The 20359-nt window shown below is 38.6% G+C and overlaps 1 protein-coding gene across 10 annotated transcripts in view; it reads right to left on the minus strand.

Annotated features, from left to right (window-relative positions):
- LMO7 (LIM domain 7) overlaps window positions 1-20359 on the minus strand; it is a 191759-nt gene that overhangs the window by 54340 nt on the left and 117060 nt on the right. For all 10 annotated transcript variants that reach the window (XM_067466894.1, XM_067466893.1, XM_067466892.1 and 7 more), the window contains 4 exons: window positions 5366-5396; window positions 4095-4208; window positions 3590-3788; window positions 151-403 (listed from right to left, as the gene is read on the minus strand). In XM_067466894.1, the coding sequence (XP_067322995.1) occupies window positions 151-403; window positions 3590-3788; window positions 4095-4208; window positions 5366-5396 (597 nt within the window). The remainder of the gene's footprint in view (window positions 1-150; window positions 404-3589; window positions 3789-4094; window positions 4209-5365; window positions 5397-20359) is intronic.

Below are 20359 nucleotides of genomic sequence, written 5' to 3' on the forward strand. Positions count from 1 at the left end.
CATGGTAAAAGCTAGCCATGTGAGGAAATGGAAAGGCGCAAAGAAGCCATCAATGTTATCGTCATACTTTTGGCCTTTATAGGCAATGTGACATTTAGATCAAACATTTCAATAGCAATATGTTATCCTAATAAAACACTAAAGAAATACCTTGAAAATGTTCCATCTGGCTCAGTGAACACAGGACTTGCCCAGCTTCTTCTGTTGTCCTCATTCTTCTCCGTCCTCCTCTTCCTCAAGGGTGCTGGCATATACGTTGGAGGTTTGGTTCTATTGGGCAAAAAGCGATTGAACTCTGCAGCAGGCTTGGGTTCAATTAAGGCAGTTCTTCGGTATGACATGCCATCTTTCTGGGGTTCGTTCATTCTCGCGTGTGTTTCGGAATCTATGTCACTTTCACAATCTTCGTAAGAAAAAGAAAATACCAAAGAAATCCTCTAAGTTGATAATGCAACAATGGGAGCTTGCAATATTAGAAGCAAACACTGGCCCATGTGTTTTGAGATTCCTGAGGCAAATGCACAGGATAAAAGGTATTTTCAGAAACCTGTCACGATGCTGTGAGAAAATCCAACTGGCTAAACTTCAGTTTATGTAATCACTTCACATTCGTTGCATTATTTCCTCATTCCCATCTTAGTTGCAAAATGAACATTAATCTCTAGGCATGTGCTATATATCTAATTGCCATTTCTTGGTGGAACAAGCATGGATAACATTAAATAAAATTCTGTTTCTGAAATAGAATATATTTGTTCAATTGATTTTCCAATACCAAGACAGACTGTCAACTGCACCACAAAAATTGCAATAGTTGATGAGGAAGAAATAAGGAAAATATTATGAAAATATATCTTTGAAAACTGCAACATAACTAGAAATTTCAGTGAGATCAATATGTAATGAACCTTTATATCTTTACATGAAGTACAATATGTAATGGAAATTCAACATGTTACTTTCTCTGCAATATATTCTTAAAACAGACTACTAAAGGATTTTAATGCAAATCATAGAGTCATAGGATTCTAGAGTTGGAAGAGACCCCGTGGACCATCCAGTCCAACCCCCTGCCAAGAAGCAGGAAAATAACATTCAAAGCACCCTTGACAGATGGCCATCTTGCCTCTATTTAAAAGCCTCCAAAGAAGGAGGCTCCACCACACTCCAGGGCAGAGAGTTACATGATGAAATGATGGAGGTATTATCTTAACATTCAGGTACAGTGCCCTACAGATACTGTAGACTGCTAAAAATATTTTAAAAATAGGTCCTAGAGCATATCAAGTCTGAACTTTCCCTAGAAGCTAAGATGACTAAGCGGAAACTGTCATACCTTATGAGCTGTACCACCATGAGAAGGCATGACTCATGGGAAAAGACAATAATGTTTGGTAACATACAAGACAGTTGTAAAAGAGTAAGACTGCATTCCAGATGGATAGACTCAATCAAGGAAGCCCCAGCCCTGAACTTTCAAGACTTGAGGATAGGATGACGTGGAAATTCACAAGGTTGTCATAAGCTAATATTGACTTCATGAGAAGTGTTTAAAAGTTCCTCTTTCTTTGCCATATTACATGCCCTAAGTTGACAATTACACTGCCATGACATCGGCATTATGACAGAACTTCTTTCCCCTCCTTCTTGTAGCCCTCAGTGCCATTCAAAAGCAAACTTTGGGTTTCCAGCTGTGCAATAAAATGTCTAGGGTTCATGAAAGAGTGTGGCAGTGAAAAGAGATGGCCTCTTCTTAAAAGAGTTTCCTTGGGGATATTCCCTACTCAGATTTAAACCCATACAGGGGTGGGAAGCACGAATATGTCAAAAACAGTCAAGGTCCACAAAGCAGATTTAAAAGGGACATTTACATAGATTTCATGTGGACACAATGAGTTTCAGCCACCTATGCCAGGGTGTTGCCTTTCTTTAAACTCACAATGAAGCAATAAATGTGTGGCTGTGTTTTATGATTTCAGATTGAAGGCTCACATGAAAAAATGCTACTGAGTTTTTTAATGGCACATTCCAATGCAAGCTCTCAGTTCTATTCTGGTATGCTACAGCCCAGATACCAGTTCTCTAACTTGGCATGAGTTTCACCCCATATGCTAAATTACCTGCAAGATATTTGGGTGCAAACTATAAGGAAATAATATTTTAAGCTTCTCCAGTCAAGTCTGCTTCAAACAGAACCAGCACACAATGTGTCTTTTCGGTACCACGAAGTTTCACATTCCAGTAATCTCAATCTGTTTACTTTGCCTAGGATTGGTGTTCAAGGGATAGCCTTCCATCAGTTTATCACAAGGAATCCCCAATGGCGCAATGGGTTAAACCCTTGTGCCAGCAGAACTGCTGAAGGAAAGGTTGGTGGTTCGAATCCGTCTGACAGCTCCAGCTTCTCATCTGAGGACATGAGAGAAGCCTCCCACAGGATGGTAAAACATCCGGGCGTCCCCTGGGCAATGTCCTTGCAGATGGCCAATTATCTCACACCAGAAGCAACTTGCAGTTTCTCAAGTCACTCCTGACATGGAAACAACTTATCACATATGTTATGCACCTTTCTGCTGTGTGCATCAAGATGGGGCACAATTCTGAAAGATTGAATCAAGATTTCCCTCAAACATTGCCCAGGCATGTGTCTCCAACATCACTGTCAGAAATCTATAGCCAGGGATGCCCCACTAGCCTACAGTACCACTGTTTCCTAAGTTTCTTTTCCAGATCACCATAGGATATGATCCCTTCTCTCTAAAGTCCAGTATGAATATGTTCTCTTTTTCTCTAGCTTTTTCAGAGATTGTGGGGTCTGTTGGAAGCTAGGCAAGTGGGGTTTATATATCTATGGAATGTCCATTTTCCTGCACCCTTAGTTAATTTCTGGGAAAATTTAATAGGCCATTATTATGGTACTGACTGCTGCTTTTAATATCAGACGTCTAAGAGCCACTTTTTAAGTGGTCTCTGCCAAATTTACATTTTAAAATGAAAACAGACTATTAAAAACATATCCTATATCATGAATTAGGTGGGCAAGAGAGGCTGAGATGAAAATTTATAGCTAAAATGGGGTTATAACATAGGTCTCATAACTTTCAAACTCATTGTTCATAAGAAGCACTGAGAGAATAGCTGAAAAAGACTTTGTATTGCCTCACTAAGTATTTTCAGCCAGTTGTTTAGCCTAGCAAGCAAACACTTGTTCAGGAAACTACGTTTTGTTATCTGAAAGTTAAATAGGAAAACTCCCAGTGGGTAATTGGGGTGGGGGGAGGGTGATGTAAAGCTCGCATGATGTAAGGATTTGAATGCAAGACTGGGAGACCAGGTTCAAATCACTGCCCAGTCATGGAAAGCCAGTGAGTGACCTTCAACAAGCCGCAATCTCTCAGCCTATAAATAAGATCATAATAAACCACCTATTTATAAATATGGCTGATAAAAAAACTTATTAAAAAGTCAGCATATGCTGGAGTCAACTTAAGACACATAACCAGACAGAAACAATCAACATTTCATTCATATGTTTTTTCTCCATTCACTTCTCTCAAACAATATGGTAATGAGACATATATGAATATACCTTCACTGCCACCTTTCAAAGTTATGTCTGATGAGAAACTTGCAGAGGACCTGGAGCCAAAGGAGTCCAGGCTATCAAAGGAATCGTCTCTCTTATGGCTGTTCGATGAAGGCAGCACGTCACTCCGTTCCAGATACCAAATATCACCGTAACCGCTATCCCTTCCACTTCTCTTGGGGCTACAGGATTCTCCAAGAGCCTGAAAGGACAAGGCTTTGATTTTAAGCACATGGTCAAAAAGTCATTTTCCCTTTTATTTTTGCAATATATAATGCTAACAATAATTGTATTTTTCTTTGCAAAACTGTATGCAAACTGTTCAGAATAAAAATGAAACCTAAATATACTTTCTTCCTTATAATATGAACACACATTTGAAAAACCATAGAGGAATTGGGTAAATAAGCCTGTGAGTAAAGAGAGCATTTTGCTAGCAAATTCCAGTCTCCTTCCCTGTCCCCAAATTCAGTTACTAATACCAAACTGAAAGTCATCAGTGCCTTACCTTTATCAAGGCTTGTCCTAATAATTTCTCAAAGGATTTTAAATTGAGGTGTGGTCCATTATAATAAGGGTTGTTGTGTGCTTTCCTCCCCAACCAATACAGTGTAATCAAAACCTAAGTAAAAAAAAAGAAGGCAAGGAAGAACTGAATAGGAAGTATTAATGAATCATGAAATTATCCTATGGGTGGGAAAGCTTACAAATACTAACACTGAACTCTCTTATTTTCTAGATTCCAGGATAAACATTTCACTTTTACTGTTTTTCATTTCCATGATTTGCTTATCAGAACCCCTTTTCAAAGTAATAATCAAAGCTAGCATTTTCTATCACTTTATGGCCATCCAACTAGGAGCCGCAGCAACGCAATGGATTAAACCCTTGTGCTGGCTGAACTGCTGTGCTGAAGGTCAGCAGTTCGAATCTGCAAGACAGGGTGAGCTCCTGTCTGTCAGCTTCAGCTTCCCATGTGGGGACATGAGAGAAGCCTCCCACAGGATGGTAACACATCCAGGCGTCCCCTGGGCACGTCTCTGTGGATGGCCAATTCTCTCACACTAGAAGCAACTTGCAATTTCTCAAGTCACTTCTGACACGATAAAAAAAAAATCAATCTCAAAGGTTTTTTTAACAGCACCAGTTAATAATTTTTGTAAAATAACCATTTTAAATTGGGAATAGTGACAGAAATAATTTATCAAATATTTTCTTTGATCTGAAAACATGAGGACAGTCTTCTTTAACAGATACTGCATAGAAGGTAGAGTTTCTTCTGTGCACGTTGTGTACACTTTTGGCTCCCTAACAGCCTCTTGACACTTTCCATTCCCAGCTAACATCTAAAAAGAATGGACTGAGGAAAAGATGGGGGGGGGGGAGGCAGAAAAATTGAGAAAATGTGATTTACTCTTTCTCGGGAAACCTCTCATCACGCACAACAAACATGCATGTGAAAGTGTTGGTGAGGGAACAGAGGTACAGGGAAAGGGCTCATTGCCAAGTTGCCAGTCCCAGGTCTTCTGTCAAGTGACTAGTTTAGCCCTCAGTCAGTGCCACACCTTGCACATGTTTATTAGTTTCTTGTCATGTATAAATCAGGTACGTTGCAAACATAAATGTTACTATGCACAGACAGCCAACCAGTTCCCTTAATGTCAAGGATTTCACCTGTTGTTTCACATTTGCTTGCTAAACAAATATAAACTCAGTAAGAAAAGACTCTGGTCTATCTTTTTAAAAGGTATTTTCAAATGAGAAAGAACCTTTTCTTACATTTTTCACTCTTCTGTTGGTCTCTTCTTGCCTGCAAAACACAACAAAAGCAGAAATAGAAGTCAGACACAATTGGTGATTTAGCATTGCCTATACTGAGCAATAATTACATAGCAAAACTAAACAAATATATGAACATGCACAAAAATGTTAAGACTAACGCAGAATATCTTTTTCTGAAAGTAAGAATTGTAGCTGTCTGAATTTTTCATCATGAAAATGATAAGCTGTCTTCTCCCCACCAATAATAGGACAAAAGGTGGCTTACAATTCATTATAACCAGTAAAATTAAAATACACTAATTATCACACCTTTGGAATTTACAGGTATTCGAGAGCAATAGGAGTGATGAAGACAGATTACTCGATAACCTACAAAGCCCTAAACGGTTCCGGCCCAAAATACCTTGAGTACCGCATCTCGGCCTACGAGCCCACGAGGACCTTGAGATCATCCGGGGAGGCCCTTCTCTCGGTCCCGCCTGCCTCACAGGCACGCTTGGCGGGGACTAGAGAGCGGGCCTTCTCGGTGGTGGCCCCCCGGCTGTGGAACTCCCTCCCTGCTGAAATTAGACAGGCGCCCTCCCTCATGGCCTTCCGTAAGGGCCTGAAAACCTGGCTCTTCGAGAAGGCCTTCAATTAAGTGCTATGTTTTGGAACGACCACCGGAATGGACTATGACGACGAGATTGATTATGACCCAAACAAGACGAAGCGGATTTTTAGTTTAATTAGCTGTGTGTTAGTAAGATGTGTGTTATGATCCTGATTTACTGTAACTGTTGTCTTTATGTTCTATGTTCTGTACACCGCCACGAGTCGCCTTCGGGCTGAGAGTGGCGGTTAACAAGTGCAAATAATAAATAATAATAAACATGCCATCTATAAAGTCAAGACAAAACCAACTCATTTAGCTATTAGGAAAGTGGTCCATAAACCTTTGTAGCCAGATGTTGTTTTGCCTCAAATTTCATAAACTTCTGATAGCATGGTCAGGATTCTGGAGTTCAACATCTGGAAACCCAAGTTGGGGGAACGGCTGGACTAGACAGTTTCACTACAAAAATTAAAAGTAGCCAGTCTTCACTTGAAAAGCAAACCACTGGCAAAATCTGGGCATCATAAACACACCCAAGACTTTAAAGCCCAAGACTTTAATGTTATTCTCACGTTTGTTTGACTGTAGTACAATTTTCGAGGTAAGTAAGTGGAGTCCACCGACAATGCCTCAAATCATGCTTATTTCCATTATGATTAATTATCTTATGCAATGTACCATCTGCCTCCTCACAATCATTAGAATATATTAATTATGTACTTGAAATGTGGGCATCTGAGATTTGGATAGTATATTATTTCTCAACATATGGGATGCCACAGGGATCAAAAAAATTGATCCTTCCTATTTGATGAGCAATTCCAGTCCATGGTATTTGAAAGAATATCCTTGCCCATACTGTGCCAGGGTGTGCTTAAAATCATTAGAGACTGGGGTGTGGAAGGAGAAGGTCAGTGGTTACAGGAAGGCTATTTCTGGCACTTGCCTCATGAAAGGCCAACACTCCATGGCTGGTAAATTAAAAAGAAGTTGTATCATTTGCATGAATGGGGGTGTATTTAAAATGCACCACAGAAGTCTGGGCATGAGTTGTGGTGCAGCTGTCAGTCGTTTCCATTAATTAATCAAATGAGGCAAACCATGCAGAGTGCTTCACAATATCCTGAGTGGCTTGAAGATCCTTTCAAGGCACACATGCACTGGGAACCTATGGTTCACCTCTCCTGTATGTCCATTAAGAAACAGGAAAAACGGATGACAGGGAAGTTAGTATGCATAGATGAGCTTGCACACACACATATACACACACACATATACACACACACATATACACACACACAAAGTGCCAGTCTTGAAGACTGCAGCTCTTCTTCAAATTAAGTGTATGCCTTTGGAAATCCCAGAGGTGCTTCCTTATCTACAAGCTGAAACAGTCAAGATGCTTTGTCTTTTGTTGGCTACATTCTGTTCGTCAGGCAGTTTTCAACTTGAGTGGTTTCAATAACCACTGAAAGTCCTCAAGACTAATTTGAGAAAACATTAAAAATTCATACCACAATAAAAAGGTATACAGTATAAACTCAAGTATAAGTCTAGTTTTTCAGCCCTTTCTTTAGGCTGAAAAAGTCCCCCTCGGCTTATACTCGAGTCAAGGTTATTTCTTATTTTACTCTGTTGTTGTTGTTGTTGTTGTTGTTGTTTTCATTTCATTTATTATGTTATTATATTTATTATTGTTACATTTATCATTTTACTCTATTATTATACATTTATTATTTTACTGTATAATTGTTGTTATTGCTACATTCATTATTTTACTCTTTTTATTATTGTTGTTATTATTACATTTGTTATGTTGCTCTTTATTATTATTGGAAGGATACGTAAGCATATTTACATTGAAGAAGGTAAATAATCATTTAATCAGAGTTGGACAGTCTTATCTTAAATTACCATTTTTGTAAATATTCAAAAATATATAACCTACTGATTCCTCAATTAATGTAATTTAACTGGTATCTATTTTTATTTTGCAATATACCAGTAGCTGCTGCATTTCCCACCCTTGGCTTATACTCGAGTCAATCCATTTTCTCAGTTTTTTGGGGTAAAATTTGGTGCCTCGGCTTATATTCGGGGCGGCTTATAATCGAGTATATACGGTATATTATTTTCATATTTCAAAAGGGGAAGATAAAAATGTTGCATCTTGAATTTGCATGATTTCCCCCATTTCATAGGGAAATATATAGTATTTGGGCCTTAAGGGCGCCAACAACTTTTGGGAGGTAAGGTGCTGTGCTTCCTGCCATTTTAGGAAAAGAGAAGAGCCACCAAGCTTCTGGAACATGGCCATACAGTTTGGAAAACTCACAGCAACCCAGTGATTCTGGCCATGAAAGCCTTTGACAACACACCAAACAACTCTTTCTACCATCCCACTTTCAGAACAAGGAAGAATAGCCACTCCATATATTTCACAAGTTTCTGCATATTTGCACAATTACCGATAACTGTCTTCTAAGTAGCCATAAAGGAACAAAAGGAAAAACCTGCACCAAGCCTCACACCATCTGTGATGTCATTTAACCCACTCCAAATTCCGAACATTCTGTTATCCATAAGTGCCAAGCCTTCAAGCACCAGCATTTTGTTTAAAACTGCCCACCTGACAACGAAGAGTCAGCATGGCTTAATGATTTCAACTCTGGACTACAACTCTAGTGAGCCACACACTCTTAGCTCACACTATATGTCCACCTTAGGGTCGCTGTAAGTTAGAAAGAACTTGAAGTCACACAACAATGGTAAAACAAACCAATACCAATACTTACCAACCATACCAATACTTTCCATCATATTGATGTCACAAACATGACAATGATTTTGATTGCTCTGAATGCAGAGGCAAGATAGTGTATGGTGTGGTTAAATACTGATTTTTCTTTGCTTGATTTGGCAGTGATTTACTTTGTTATTAACCAGAAAAAGAGTGCAGCTAGCTGCCATTTTGGACAGTCTTGTCATTCACTGCCAGCCAACTGAATTACCCTATTTATTCAAATTTAATGCTACTTTTTTTTTTTTTGCTAAATTGCCTTATCAAAATTAGGGTGTAAAACAAATTATGTATAACAAATGTATTGGAATATGATAAAATAAATAAATAATATCTTAAAAATCAAAATTAGGGCATAAAGCAAATGATGTACAACAAATGTATTAAAATATGATAAAATAAATTTTAAAAATCTTTTAAAATCAAAATTAGGGAGTAATACAGTAATTTTAATGCTGAGTCAAAGTAAAAGGGGAACCTGCTTCAGAAGCACTTTGAGCACCTATCAGAAGGACCTCATCTCTAATATAATTGTCATAACTCAATGCTATGCAATCCTGGGACTTGAAGAATCAGTATTCTTTGGCAGAGAAAGCTCAAGACTTTGCAGAGCTACAGCCCCATGACTCCGTAGCACTGAACCAAGGCAGAAAAAGTGGTTTCACTCTACAGCAGTGTTTCTCAATCTTCCTAATGTTGTGACCCTATAATACAGTTCCTCATGTTGTGGTGACCCCCAACCATAAAATTATTTGAAAAGACTGCTTCTTCCAAATCAGACTTAAACCCAGTTGGAACCAGGAGAGACAATGAAGTGATTGGTAAGTTTTATCTAAGTCCCGCTACTCTAGTTGGATTAGCAACTGGATTTAAGATTAGGTCCTCTCCAGATGTAATATAACATTCTAAAGGAGTGGTTCTCAACCTTCCTAATGCTGTGATCCTATAATACAGTTCCTCATGTTGTGGTGACCCCCAACCATAAAATTATTTTCATTGCTACTTCATAACTATAATTTTGCTACTGTTATAAATCGTAATGTAAATGTTTGATATGCAAAATGTATTTTCATTCACTGGACCAATTTTGGCATAACTACCCAATATGCCCAAATTTGAATACTGGTGGGGTTGGGGGGGGGGGGGGGGATTGATTTTGTCATTTGGGAGTTGTAGTGGCTGGGATTTATAGTTAACCTACAATCAGAGAATTCCGAACTCCAGCAATGATGGAATTGAACCAAACTTGGCACACAGAATTCCCAAGACCAACAGGGTTTGGTGAGCATTGACCTTGAGTTTTGAAGCTGTAGTTCGCCTACATCCAGAGAGAACTGTGGACTCAAACAATGATGGATCTGAACCATACTTGGCACGAATACTTAATATGCCCAAATGTGAACACTGGTGGAGGTTTGTGAAAATAGACCCTGACTTTTGGGAGCTGTAGTTGCTGGGATTTATAGTTCACCAAAAGCAAACAGCATTCAACCCCACCGGTGATAGAATTGGGATAAACTTCCCACACAGAACCCCCATGAACTACAGCAAATACTGTGTTTTCTGATGGTTTTTGGCGATCGCTCTGACACCTCCCCTCGCAATAGCCCCACAGGTCCCAACCCCAAGGTTGAGAAACACTGTTCTACAGCATAGATGCACCCCAAGTGTACGTTTGCCACTGTGCATTACATTCAGCAGCATTTTTTTTAATCTTGGGGTTTTGAAAATTGAGGTGTACATTCAAGTCAATGGCGCATTAGACTCAAGTAAATACTTGTGAACTTAGTAGAATAATCGGGATTTACTACTAAACATAGAGAGGCAAAAAATATACATTGGGCTACCACCCATAACACTTAAACAGAAAGAAAAATCTTCATATGAACAAAGACGTTCGAAAAGGTCTCTTCAGGCTGAATAAGGTCATGAGAGTTTTTGTGATTACTTTTCAGATTTCAAGATTTTTAACATGGACATTTCATCTGCTTGAAAACACTGAAATATTCGCAAAAGTCATCAACTCAATTTTTTTTTTTTACTAAATTGCAACAGCTGACTCCTTTTTTATAGGGTATTTTGATGAGCTAAGAAGTTCTCTTTGAAGTAAAAAAACACAAATAGCCTATACACTCATATAAGTAGACAATACAATTTAAATCATGTTCTTTTATACACCAGAGTGAGGATGCATAAAAAGTGTTGAACTCTGCCTTGAAGGCTCTAGCCTGTACTGCATGTTCCGTGGTTTTAAAGGGACACGTGATAATTCCTTTCTTGACTTTCTCTGGAAGCTCTTTATTCTCATTTATAAAACTGAAGACAATAATTACTATTTTTCCCCCAACAAGCATTTTGGGAAATATAGACACCATCTTTATTTATGTTTGTCTACTATAGATGGATGTATTAATAATAACAAATCAACAAGATTCATAAGTGGATGATATTCTTTTGGTTTTTTTTAAATGATTTTTTATTGAGTTATTATTAATTACAGCGAAAGTGGGGGAATAATATAGAGAAGATAGGAAAGTGGGAAAGTTTTAAAGGAACCCGCACCCACCCGCACAGTCTTCCACGGAACTGTGGCATCTCTATTTGGACAGTCTATCTTTGCAAGCTAAATCTGTACAGAACTTGGCCTGTCCACTACTGTCATTGATTCCTTAACATGAAAAGTTTTGTCCCTTTATGTGCCTTTTGGTATCTATAGATCACTGTTCCAACAGCTTTCCAAGTTCATCTGCCCACACTATCCGCACCCTTGGACAGCTGCACATTCTTCTCTCCCACCAAATGCTGTTCTCTGGCAAAAGGCTCAGCAACTGAGGGGGCGAGGGTGCTAATGCAGCTCACTTACTTTTGGTCCATACAGCTACAAGCCTCTTGGAGGAGGTATTTGGCCAGAAAAATAAAGAACAAAATCTTATTCCCTTCTCGATTTTCTTTAATTGAAAAAGGAGTTAGACACCTTCTGTCATAACAATGTAAAATATGCATAGTGACTCGAAGATTTCAGAAGGACCAGTTTGCATCACAACCTTCTATCTGGGCTTCTTGCAATTAGAGCTCATGGGAACGATTGGAAAGGGAGCATTTTTTTCCAATGCATCTATGAATTGTAAGTTTGGCATGCTATGTTTCTAGTTCACTATTTATCCTGAGACCAGAAGTCATAGACAAATTAAACAATGATTCAAATTCTCCCATCCCAATTATTAATATTAGCATTAGCATACATATATCAATACACATATTCAGAGACCAACATATCCCAAACTTTGTCAATCTGGGAATGATCTCATTTTAGTTTAAGAGTTCTGATATATAGGTGAAGCTTGCCATTTTTGAGTTTGGTTGAGGAGGGACTTGAATACAACTCTCCCCAGTCTACCTCTAAAGACTTCTTCACACAGGGCATTTTTTGTTTTGCCACTTTTAGGTATGGCTTGCACACGGCCTGTCATGCACCATCACACGATGCACGACAGGCCCTGCCCACATTCCTCCCAAAGTGGGGTGGAAGTGCCAAAAGGCGCTTCCTCCACCACTACAGGGAGGAAAGTGTTGTCTGGGTAGTTCCAACGGAGCTACTCACATTTTCCTCTCCTTTTTGCCATGTGATGGCAGAAAGGGTGGTGGGGCAACATGCGTTGCCACCTTTTAGTTGTTTTATGATGTTGTTTTATAAATTTTATTACCCTGTGTTTTTAATGTATGCTTGTTTGGGTTTGCCCCCAAGTAAGCACCATGAGTAGCCCCATGCACCTTCCCTTTAGTGGTGCAAAGGCACGGCTACATTTACTTCTGAGATACATTAACTTCTGAGTTGCCAGTCAGTCAGTGATACAATTATATCCAAAGAACAACAAAAGGTCCAGATTTCAATAAGGAAGATATGTCACGGTGTTTGTTTGGTGGTGGCGGCATTAGGACCCAAAATGTTGGTAAGAACATCTTTCTAACCTAATACGTAAACGTAAAAAGAATTGTGATAAATGGTGGATGAGACTTCTAAGTGAGTCATTCTCCACTCCCGAAGAGAACATCCCCGCCAAACCTACTTCCGTCCCACCTTTCCATGCATTGTGAATATGAATATTATAGCAGGTCAGTTTAACCAGGTTTATTTCAGGACATTTTGTGTTGAGCCCTTTCTTCTAGAACAATTATCAAGGCAATGTCAAATCACAAAAGAGCTGTGACATTTTTTTAAAAAAATCTGAAGAACTTGCTAACATAAAGCTGTTGGAAAGAGCTACACAGTTTTAAATTACTAATCTATGGAAAGACTAAGCTTGCATTTGAAGGAAACAAACCATTTTAGTTATTTTCCCCTTTAAGCAGTCCGGACCAGAAATATTGGGCATGCCAGATTGCAGAATCTCTGTATGCAGTTGCATCCACTTCTTACATTTGATTCTCAGATTCTTTCTCTTTGGCCTAACATACTGCAACTAGTAAACTTCATTGCAAGTTAGAGCTATCATTGAGTACCAGTCAGGATGGCTATACACCCTCCTCTGCAGTGTTAGAGGCAGTATGCCCGTGTAGATCAGCTGTTGAGAAGCATGATATGAAGGGTGCAGCTGCACTCATGACATGCTTGTGGGTTCCCTGCAGGCATTGTTGGCCACTTTGTGAACAAAATGTTGGGTGAGATAAGCTTTTGCTGTAATCTAGCAGGGCTCTCATGTTCAGTTCCCATTCTGGCTGAGTTCAATTGTATAGAACATTGCTAGTTCTCCAGAGCAGGTTTGTGGGCTATAAAAGAGGCTCTGGGGGTCCCTCCCCCTTGATTCCACTGATGGAAGCAGAAGCAGAAGCATTGCACACTGTTATTACTTTGGCAAATGCTAAGAATAAAGGGCCTGTTAATAGTAATTGGCAGAAATTCATTAAACATGCAGTACATTGGGTGCAACTTGTACAAATCAGCTGTTTCAGAAAGAAAGTAAAAATGTGGCTATGGGACCAAACCCTTGGATAATTGTAGTGCAATAAAGGATATGCAATGACAACTGGAATGGCTCTGGATTGCGATCTTGGACTGCGTGGTTTAACAATTGGTGTAATTGTTTAGATGTTTAATTTCTGTGGTTTTAATGTATATGTTTATTTTAATTATATATTGTTTCTATGACATTGAATTGTTGCCTATGTGTAAATGCTGCTCTGAGTCCCCTTAGGGGTGAAAAGGACAGGATATAAATATGGCAAGTAAATAAATAAATAATACACCTAAATAACAGTTCTGCTTAGTTCATTAAGCTAATTTACATAACATCAGACACCCACTTCTTTAACTCTAAAGTGCCAACAGATACAATCAATGTCTGGAATATGTTTCCTCAATCCAGGAAAGCCTACAGTCATTTTGTTATCAAGCCATGTCAAGCCCCTCCTCAAAAAGTTAAAGAACAATGAAATGACTTCAAGAAAGTTATATGATTTTTTCTTTCTTTTAAAAATATTTTCTGTAGTTTCAACATTGTAAAATATCGAAGCTACTAGAGGTTCTGGAAGGACCTCAAAGCAGCTGTATCACAAACTCACGTCTAACCTTTTAGGATATGTATGAGATTGATATTTTATGTATAACTTGTATACTGTGTCAATTCCCTGATTATCTAGAACTGCCACTTTTGTCCTCTTGATTCTTGTACCCTTTGTTTCAATGGAACTGAACACCTGAGTTAATCAAGGAATCATCTACATACCCATGCCATCACTTTTCCCAATTTCCGCCCTCCCAGGGGGCATTTCTACAACAGACTGGATTGTTAAACTACCTAACCACCAGCTGCTCTTCTTTCTGCCATGGGGTTGTCCTCCTCCTGTCTATGATATATCAGGAGAACCTCCAACCAACCTCTGGATGGGTCCAAGCTAGCCCCACTTTTCAACCAATCAGGGAAGGGAGCAGGAAGTCTGAATAGCTGTCAGAATGTTATGGGTTTTTTTTTTTTGGTGAATTTGTGCTTGTACCTTTTGAAGCATATTGCTTGTACTAGCATTCTATATGGTCAAATTGTAATAAATCTCTGTAGCTTTACCTTCAACCTGGAGCACTTGTCCTCAAACTGGGCTGATCTAGTTTAGTGGAAGCTCACCAGGCATGTGAGCTACAATTATTAGCTACAATTCTAGCTGAAATCTGTATAATTTCAGCATGCAAGCACAGGTCCTAATGTAACATACCAGTGTTGGTTGCATGTACTATGTGTTGCTTAGGTGACAGAAATTACACTGAAAAATATTATAAATTTGTCAGAGTCAAAATATTTCTAGATCACTTGCAGTTCACAGAAAACTTTTTTTGCTTTTGTCTAATGGCAGATTTCTGTTGATGACTTGGGTGAAACTGAAATCCAGGTACTGGGTCAAGGTGAGGCTGTGTAGCAATCCAATGACAAGCTTCTGGCAAGCAGAGTTTCACTGTGGGTCAGACCAAAGGTCTAACCTGACTCAACATCTTTTAGAGGAGAAACTGATCTCGTCTATTAAGACATTTCCTGTATGTCTGACTAGTTATTATGTTATCTTCATCTCTATGCCAATCTGGTCAAAGAAGCCAACACCTGCTTGAAATTTTACTTGCACCAAAGTACAGAAGTTATTGCTGGATGAAGTGCTGACATTCAGAAAAAAACATAGATATCTACGCTATAATGTGAGTCAGCATATGAAGATATAAATTGTATTGTTCATTTCATAAAACACATTTTTTCTTGAAAGCCTTGATCAAGTAGTGAATCAAATGATCAGATATCTTACATAGTTGTTTTTCATCCTATTTTAATGCTTCTCCATTATTTCGCACAACACAGAAGAAATCCTGCAATTCCTTCCTTTTCCTCCTGGATAGAACTTTTCCCATCAAAATGGCATGTTAAGATTAGATTTAATCATTTTTTCTTGGCAGCTGATTTTTGCTATTGAATTTTTACTTTCTGCTTGTTTCAACCTGTTTGTGTGTTGCAATTTGATCAAAATCACGGATCACCACACGAAACAGGCAGGAGAGAAAATGAAACCCCACGCCCTGAAACTACAAGGCAATTCTCACTTCCGACCAGCTATCCTATCCAGTTGTTTCACTAGGTTATGCAAGTTTCTTCAGGCCACAAATACACTAAGTAATATCATGCAGTCTGAATATTACAAACAATTCTCCAAATTGTTTCTGTGCCTGAAAGCTCAAACCCCGAAGCCTATGGTGCATAGTTAAGTTTAATGTAAACGTAAGTAATTCTTTGCAGGGAAAAACTAAAGGAAATTTCCAATGAAAACTGCATCGTTACTATGTGCAGTATGAGGAGCATCTAAACAATCTGATGCTCAAAATACATACATACAAAATGCTTCATTTAGACTATCCTGAAGGATATACACAAAAGCAGTCATTTCACTACTTGGTAAAAAGCAAAAGTGATACTGCTGATTAGAGAAAGAAACTGTGAAAGAAAGAAGCACATACAAATGTATGCTCAACACATCCATCTTGTCCAGAAACAGGAAGGAATATAAGATTAAGAATATGGACATTTAATGCTTTAAGTCAGTAGAACTTGATGTCCTAAAGCAGCTTGAATATCAACTGGAAATCTAGGAAACACAACATTATTGTGGTTGTTCCTACTCAATATGACAACAACAGACAGCTATTTAATGTCCTGGTATGTTTCATTCCACACCCACTTGGTGGTGAGAAACTGACTCCTACTTAACCATGAGATTTCAAAATGTTATGCCCAGTGCTTTTTACTTTTCATTACATATTCTTTTGAAAACTATGAAAATGCACTGGTGGGCTCTAGCACTACGTACTACTAGACATGTCACAACTACTTCAGGAAACCACATTGGATTATCGTAAAAATATTAATATTACTTCATTCTTACTGTGTTTTTGTTCTACAGAAAATGAGAAATGTTTCTGGAATTTTCATTGTTACATGCAAAATAACTTGGTTGAGCTGGGATGCAGTGAGGCTTCAATGACTATTTAGCATTTTGGGTTGGCTCTGAACCTATCCATGCATTAGGTATTTGGGGGGGAAATGTTTTCCTTGTTTGTAGCTTCTGAGGGCCCTTCCACACAGCCCTATATCCCACAATATCAAGGCAGAAAATCCCACAATATCTGCTTTGAACTGGGTTATCTGAGTCCACACTCCCATATATTCCAGTTCAAAGCAGATAATAAGGGATTTTATTCAGCTGTGTGGAAGGGGCCTGATATACAGAATCCTGAACATTAAATAAACTCTTTCAAAACACTGTGAACAAACTTCCTTGATGGGCATTTGACCCAATATGAATTTATTGACATCCTTCGTTTTTTTTTAAAAAAGCAAACTACACTATGTAGGTGCTTTATTGATCACTGAATTTTACTGCCATTGCTGGATAAAACATAAAGAACAGTATTTTTTCAGGATGACTGATGAAGTAGACTTATGCTTATAAAGATTTAAAGTACCAACTTATTTGAGTTAGTCTCAAAGGTGCTAGAAGATCTGCTACCATACTGATCCACAGCTATGTCTTTGAATTATATCAATTACATGTATTAATCTGACAGATCTCTTAAGTAGCCAGCAGCCTAAAAGATGAAACAATACAATGCAACCACATCTTAGTATGTGTTAATTTAATATTTCGTTTAAATTGTAGACAAAGGTACTCAATCATTGTGTTGTGTACTTCCATGATGGTGAAGTGGTGAGCCCACTCTCTGTTTCAGTCTGAAGAAACTATACAAGGAGCTACCCAAGATTCTGAACTTCAACCCTCCAATATCGGTTCTGTGTCTGGAAAAGCTCCCTAGAGGGTTGCTCTAAAAGCAAAGTGGATTCAATACTCTTCTGGCATGGCAACCACCACCTGACATTGACCTCTATTGTGCTTGGTCTAATTTCCATATGACTGTTCCCCACTATGCTATAGTTCTTTTATGTGGGATGGTGTAAGGAGAGGGAGCAAGAAAGGGAGAATGATCATTATCAATGAGTCATAACAGATGGCTTTCACTTCATTTGCTGGAGGCTTCTTCTAGCTCAAGAGCTGTCAGGAGTTGGTGGGTGTATATATACATATGAAGAAGAACTGCACTGCAAGTTTGAAGATTTTTTTAAAAAAAAAGCTAAACATCTTGGGACTAAAAAAATGTATAGAAGCATCTCTATAAAAGTAATAATTTTGAAGGGTGATCTGTGTTATGAAATATGTCAAAATGTTTATCTAAATTTTACCATGGATTGAGGCAAAAAAAACCAAAACATAGGTCACAAAGTTTGGAAATAGCCAGGAAGGAGTTTGGCCTAAAGCAGAAAGTTTCAATCTCTTTGCAGACATGAAGTAGAGAGAAGCCAAGGCTCATGATGGATTCCTCTCGCTGCAGAAAGCCATTATGTTTCTTTTTGTTTGTACACAGCAATTGAAAGAGACAAAAAGTTCCAGTGATGCTCTCTTGTCATGCATTAGCAACCATGAGAGCTCCAGAGACCACATTTTCTATCATCATCATCATCAACAACAGCAGCAACAACAAGTCATACAGTGTCATCAATGTACATGGTATTTTATAGGAAAAATAACATTTTAAAAAAGAGTTCAGGATTACGATATAAAGAGATGTCTCACATGGAAAAGGGATGGCAATGGAGGGGGAAATTAAGTGTCTAGAACTTCTCAACTTTTGGGTCCCAGGTGTTTTGGCCTACAACTCCCAGAAATCCCAGCCAATTTACCAGCTGTTAGAATTTCTAGGAGTTGAAGGACAAAACATCTGGGGATCCACAGGTTGAGAACCACTGGTCTAGAAGGTACTGCCTCTTGAAGGTCACAGTTGGAGGGTGAGCCTTTCAACTGATTCAAATGATCTTAGCTTGATAGAGCTGTGTATGCCTCTCCTTCTCTCCATCCCCAGCTTGGGCAATGGCAGTTGGGATGGAGGCTTAGCACAGCTGGTAAATTATCAGCAATTATAAGATCTATCAACCAAAAGGTTGCAAGTTTGAAGCCCCGGGTCAGCATGAGCTGCCGAATGTTGGCCTAGCTCACTGTTTACCTAAGCAGTTTGAAAACAGCTTTAACTGTAATTAGAGAAATTAGGTACCGCTAAAAGTGGGGGAGGTATTTTACGACGCCATAAAGAAAGAAGATCCGAAAATGCTGGGCGACCAAAAGGAAGGGGGAAGTCCTGATGGCTCTTTGTCATAGAGGATGGAGCGATAGCACCCCCTTGTGGCTGGACTCGAGTCCAACCTTACATGGCACCAAAACAGCTGGACACTGAGTCAAAACAAACCACCTTCTTCTGTTCTGTCTGTCTGTGTATTGTCTATAATAAGCGGCATTGAATGTTTGCTGTGTATGTGCACTGTGATCCGCCTTGACTCCCCTTCAGTGTGAGAAGGATGGAATATAAATAAAGTGTATTATTATTATTATTATTATTATTATTATTATTATTATAAAAAGCCTTTAATCTGCTTCTGGGGAGAAGGTGCTTTGCTTGCCTCTTCTTCTCTCCCTCCAAGGCCAGGGCAGTGGCAGATGGGATGCAGGGGGGGCTTTCATCTGCTTGCCTCCTTCCCCAACTACGTACAGTTACTGTCATTCTCATTATTCTTAGAGATGACAGACATACGCCTAAATAGTTTTCTGCCTACTCAGATAATGAAGTTATTAACATCTAGTGAGTCATCCATTTCTGATCACAATTTAAAAAAGGATAGAGCCTTTAACAGTTACACAAGAGGGCATCAATAAGAATTACTTGCAACCATCTGCAGCAACCATCACATAATAGTAATAAAGAATGCATTTTAAAAACTAAATACATTTCAAAGCAACCTTATGAAGATTCACTGCTTACAATGGAGTTCAACCTTATGATGATTCACTGCTTACAATGCAGTTCATTTTCAACCAATATGCCAACTATTTCTCCCTTTATTACATTAAAAACACGTCTCATGGAAACTGACCTCCAGAAGATTCTGAAGTAAACTATTACAGGAAATACCACTGTCAGTGAAACACAATACGTACCAGGTTGAAGAAATATTCAATGATGATTGAACACTATAAATCTATGATGCATACACACATCCCCACCTAAAAGTCAAATATTACTCATCTCTCCTCAATACAACTAAATGCATCCTCAAAGTATTAGATGCGCTTAGCCACTGATTTAAACTGGTAATCTGATGATCCTATACAGTAGCTATGATGATTACTTATGCTTCATATGTACATGCCAGTAAATAAATACTTAGCATGGATACTCAGTAATTTGCCTACGGTCTAACTGTTGACTAATCCAGAAATTGTATTTTATCGTGTTTTAGTAAATCACTTTCACTTCATTTGATTTAACATCAATGTACAAATATTTACAGACACAATGTCTTAATCGTGGTTAAAGATGCTACAATACATAGGATTAAATATCTACTATGCATAAAAGGAAAGCTAAAAAGGAAGTAAGTATTTATCTAGAGGCTTTTTCAGTTTAACTTCATGAGCACTCTCATGAGCAGATCCAAATGCAGTTGTATTGTTGTTGTGTGCCTTCAAG

This window comes from Anolis sagrei, chromosome 3 (assembly GCF_037176765.1).
Source record: "Anolis sagrei isolate rAnoSag1 chromosome 3, rAnoSag1.mat, whole genome shotgun sequence".
NCBI lineage: Eukaryota > Metazoa > Chordata > Lepidosauria > Squamata > Dactyloidae > Anolis > Anolis sagrei.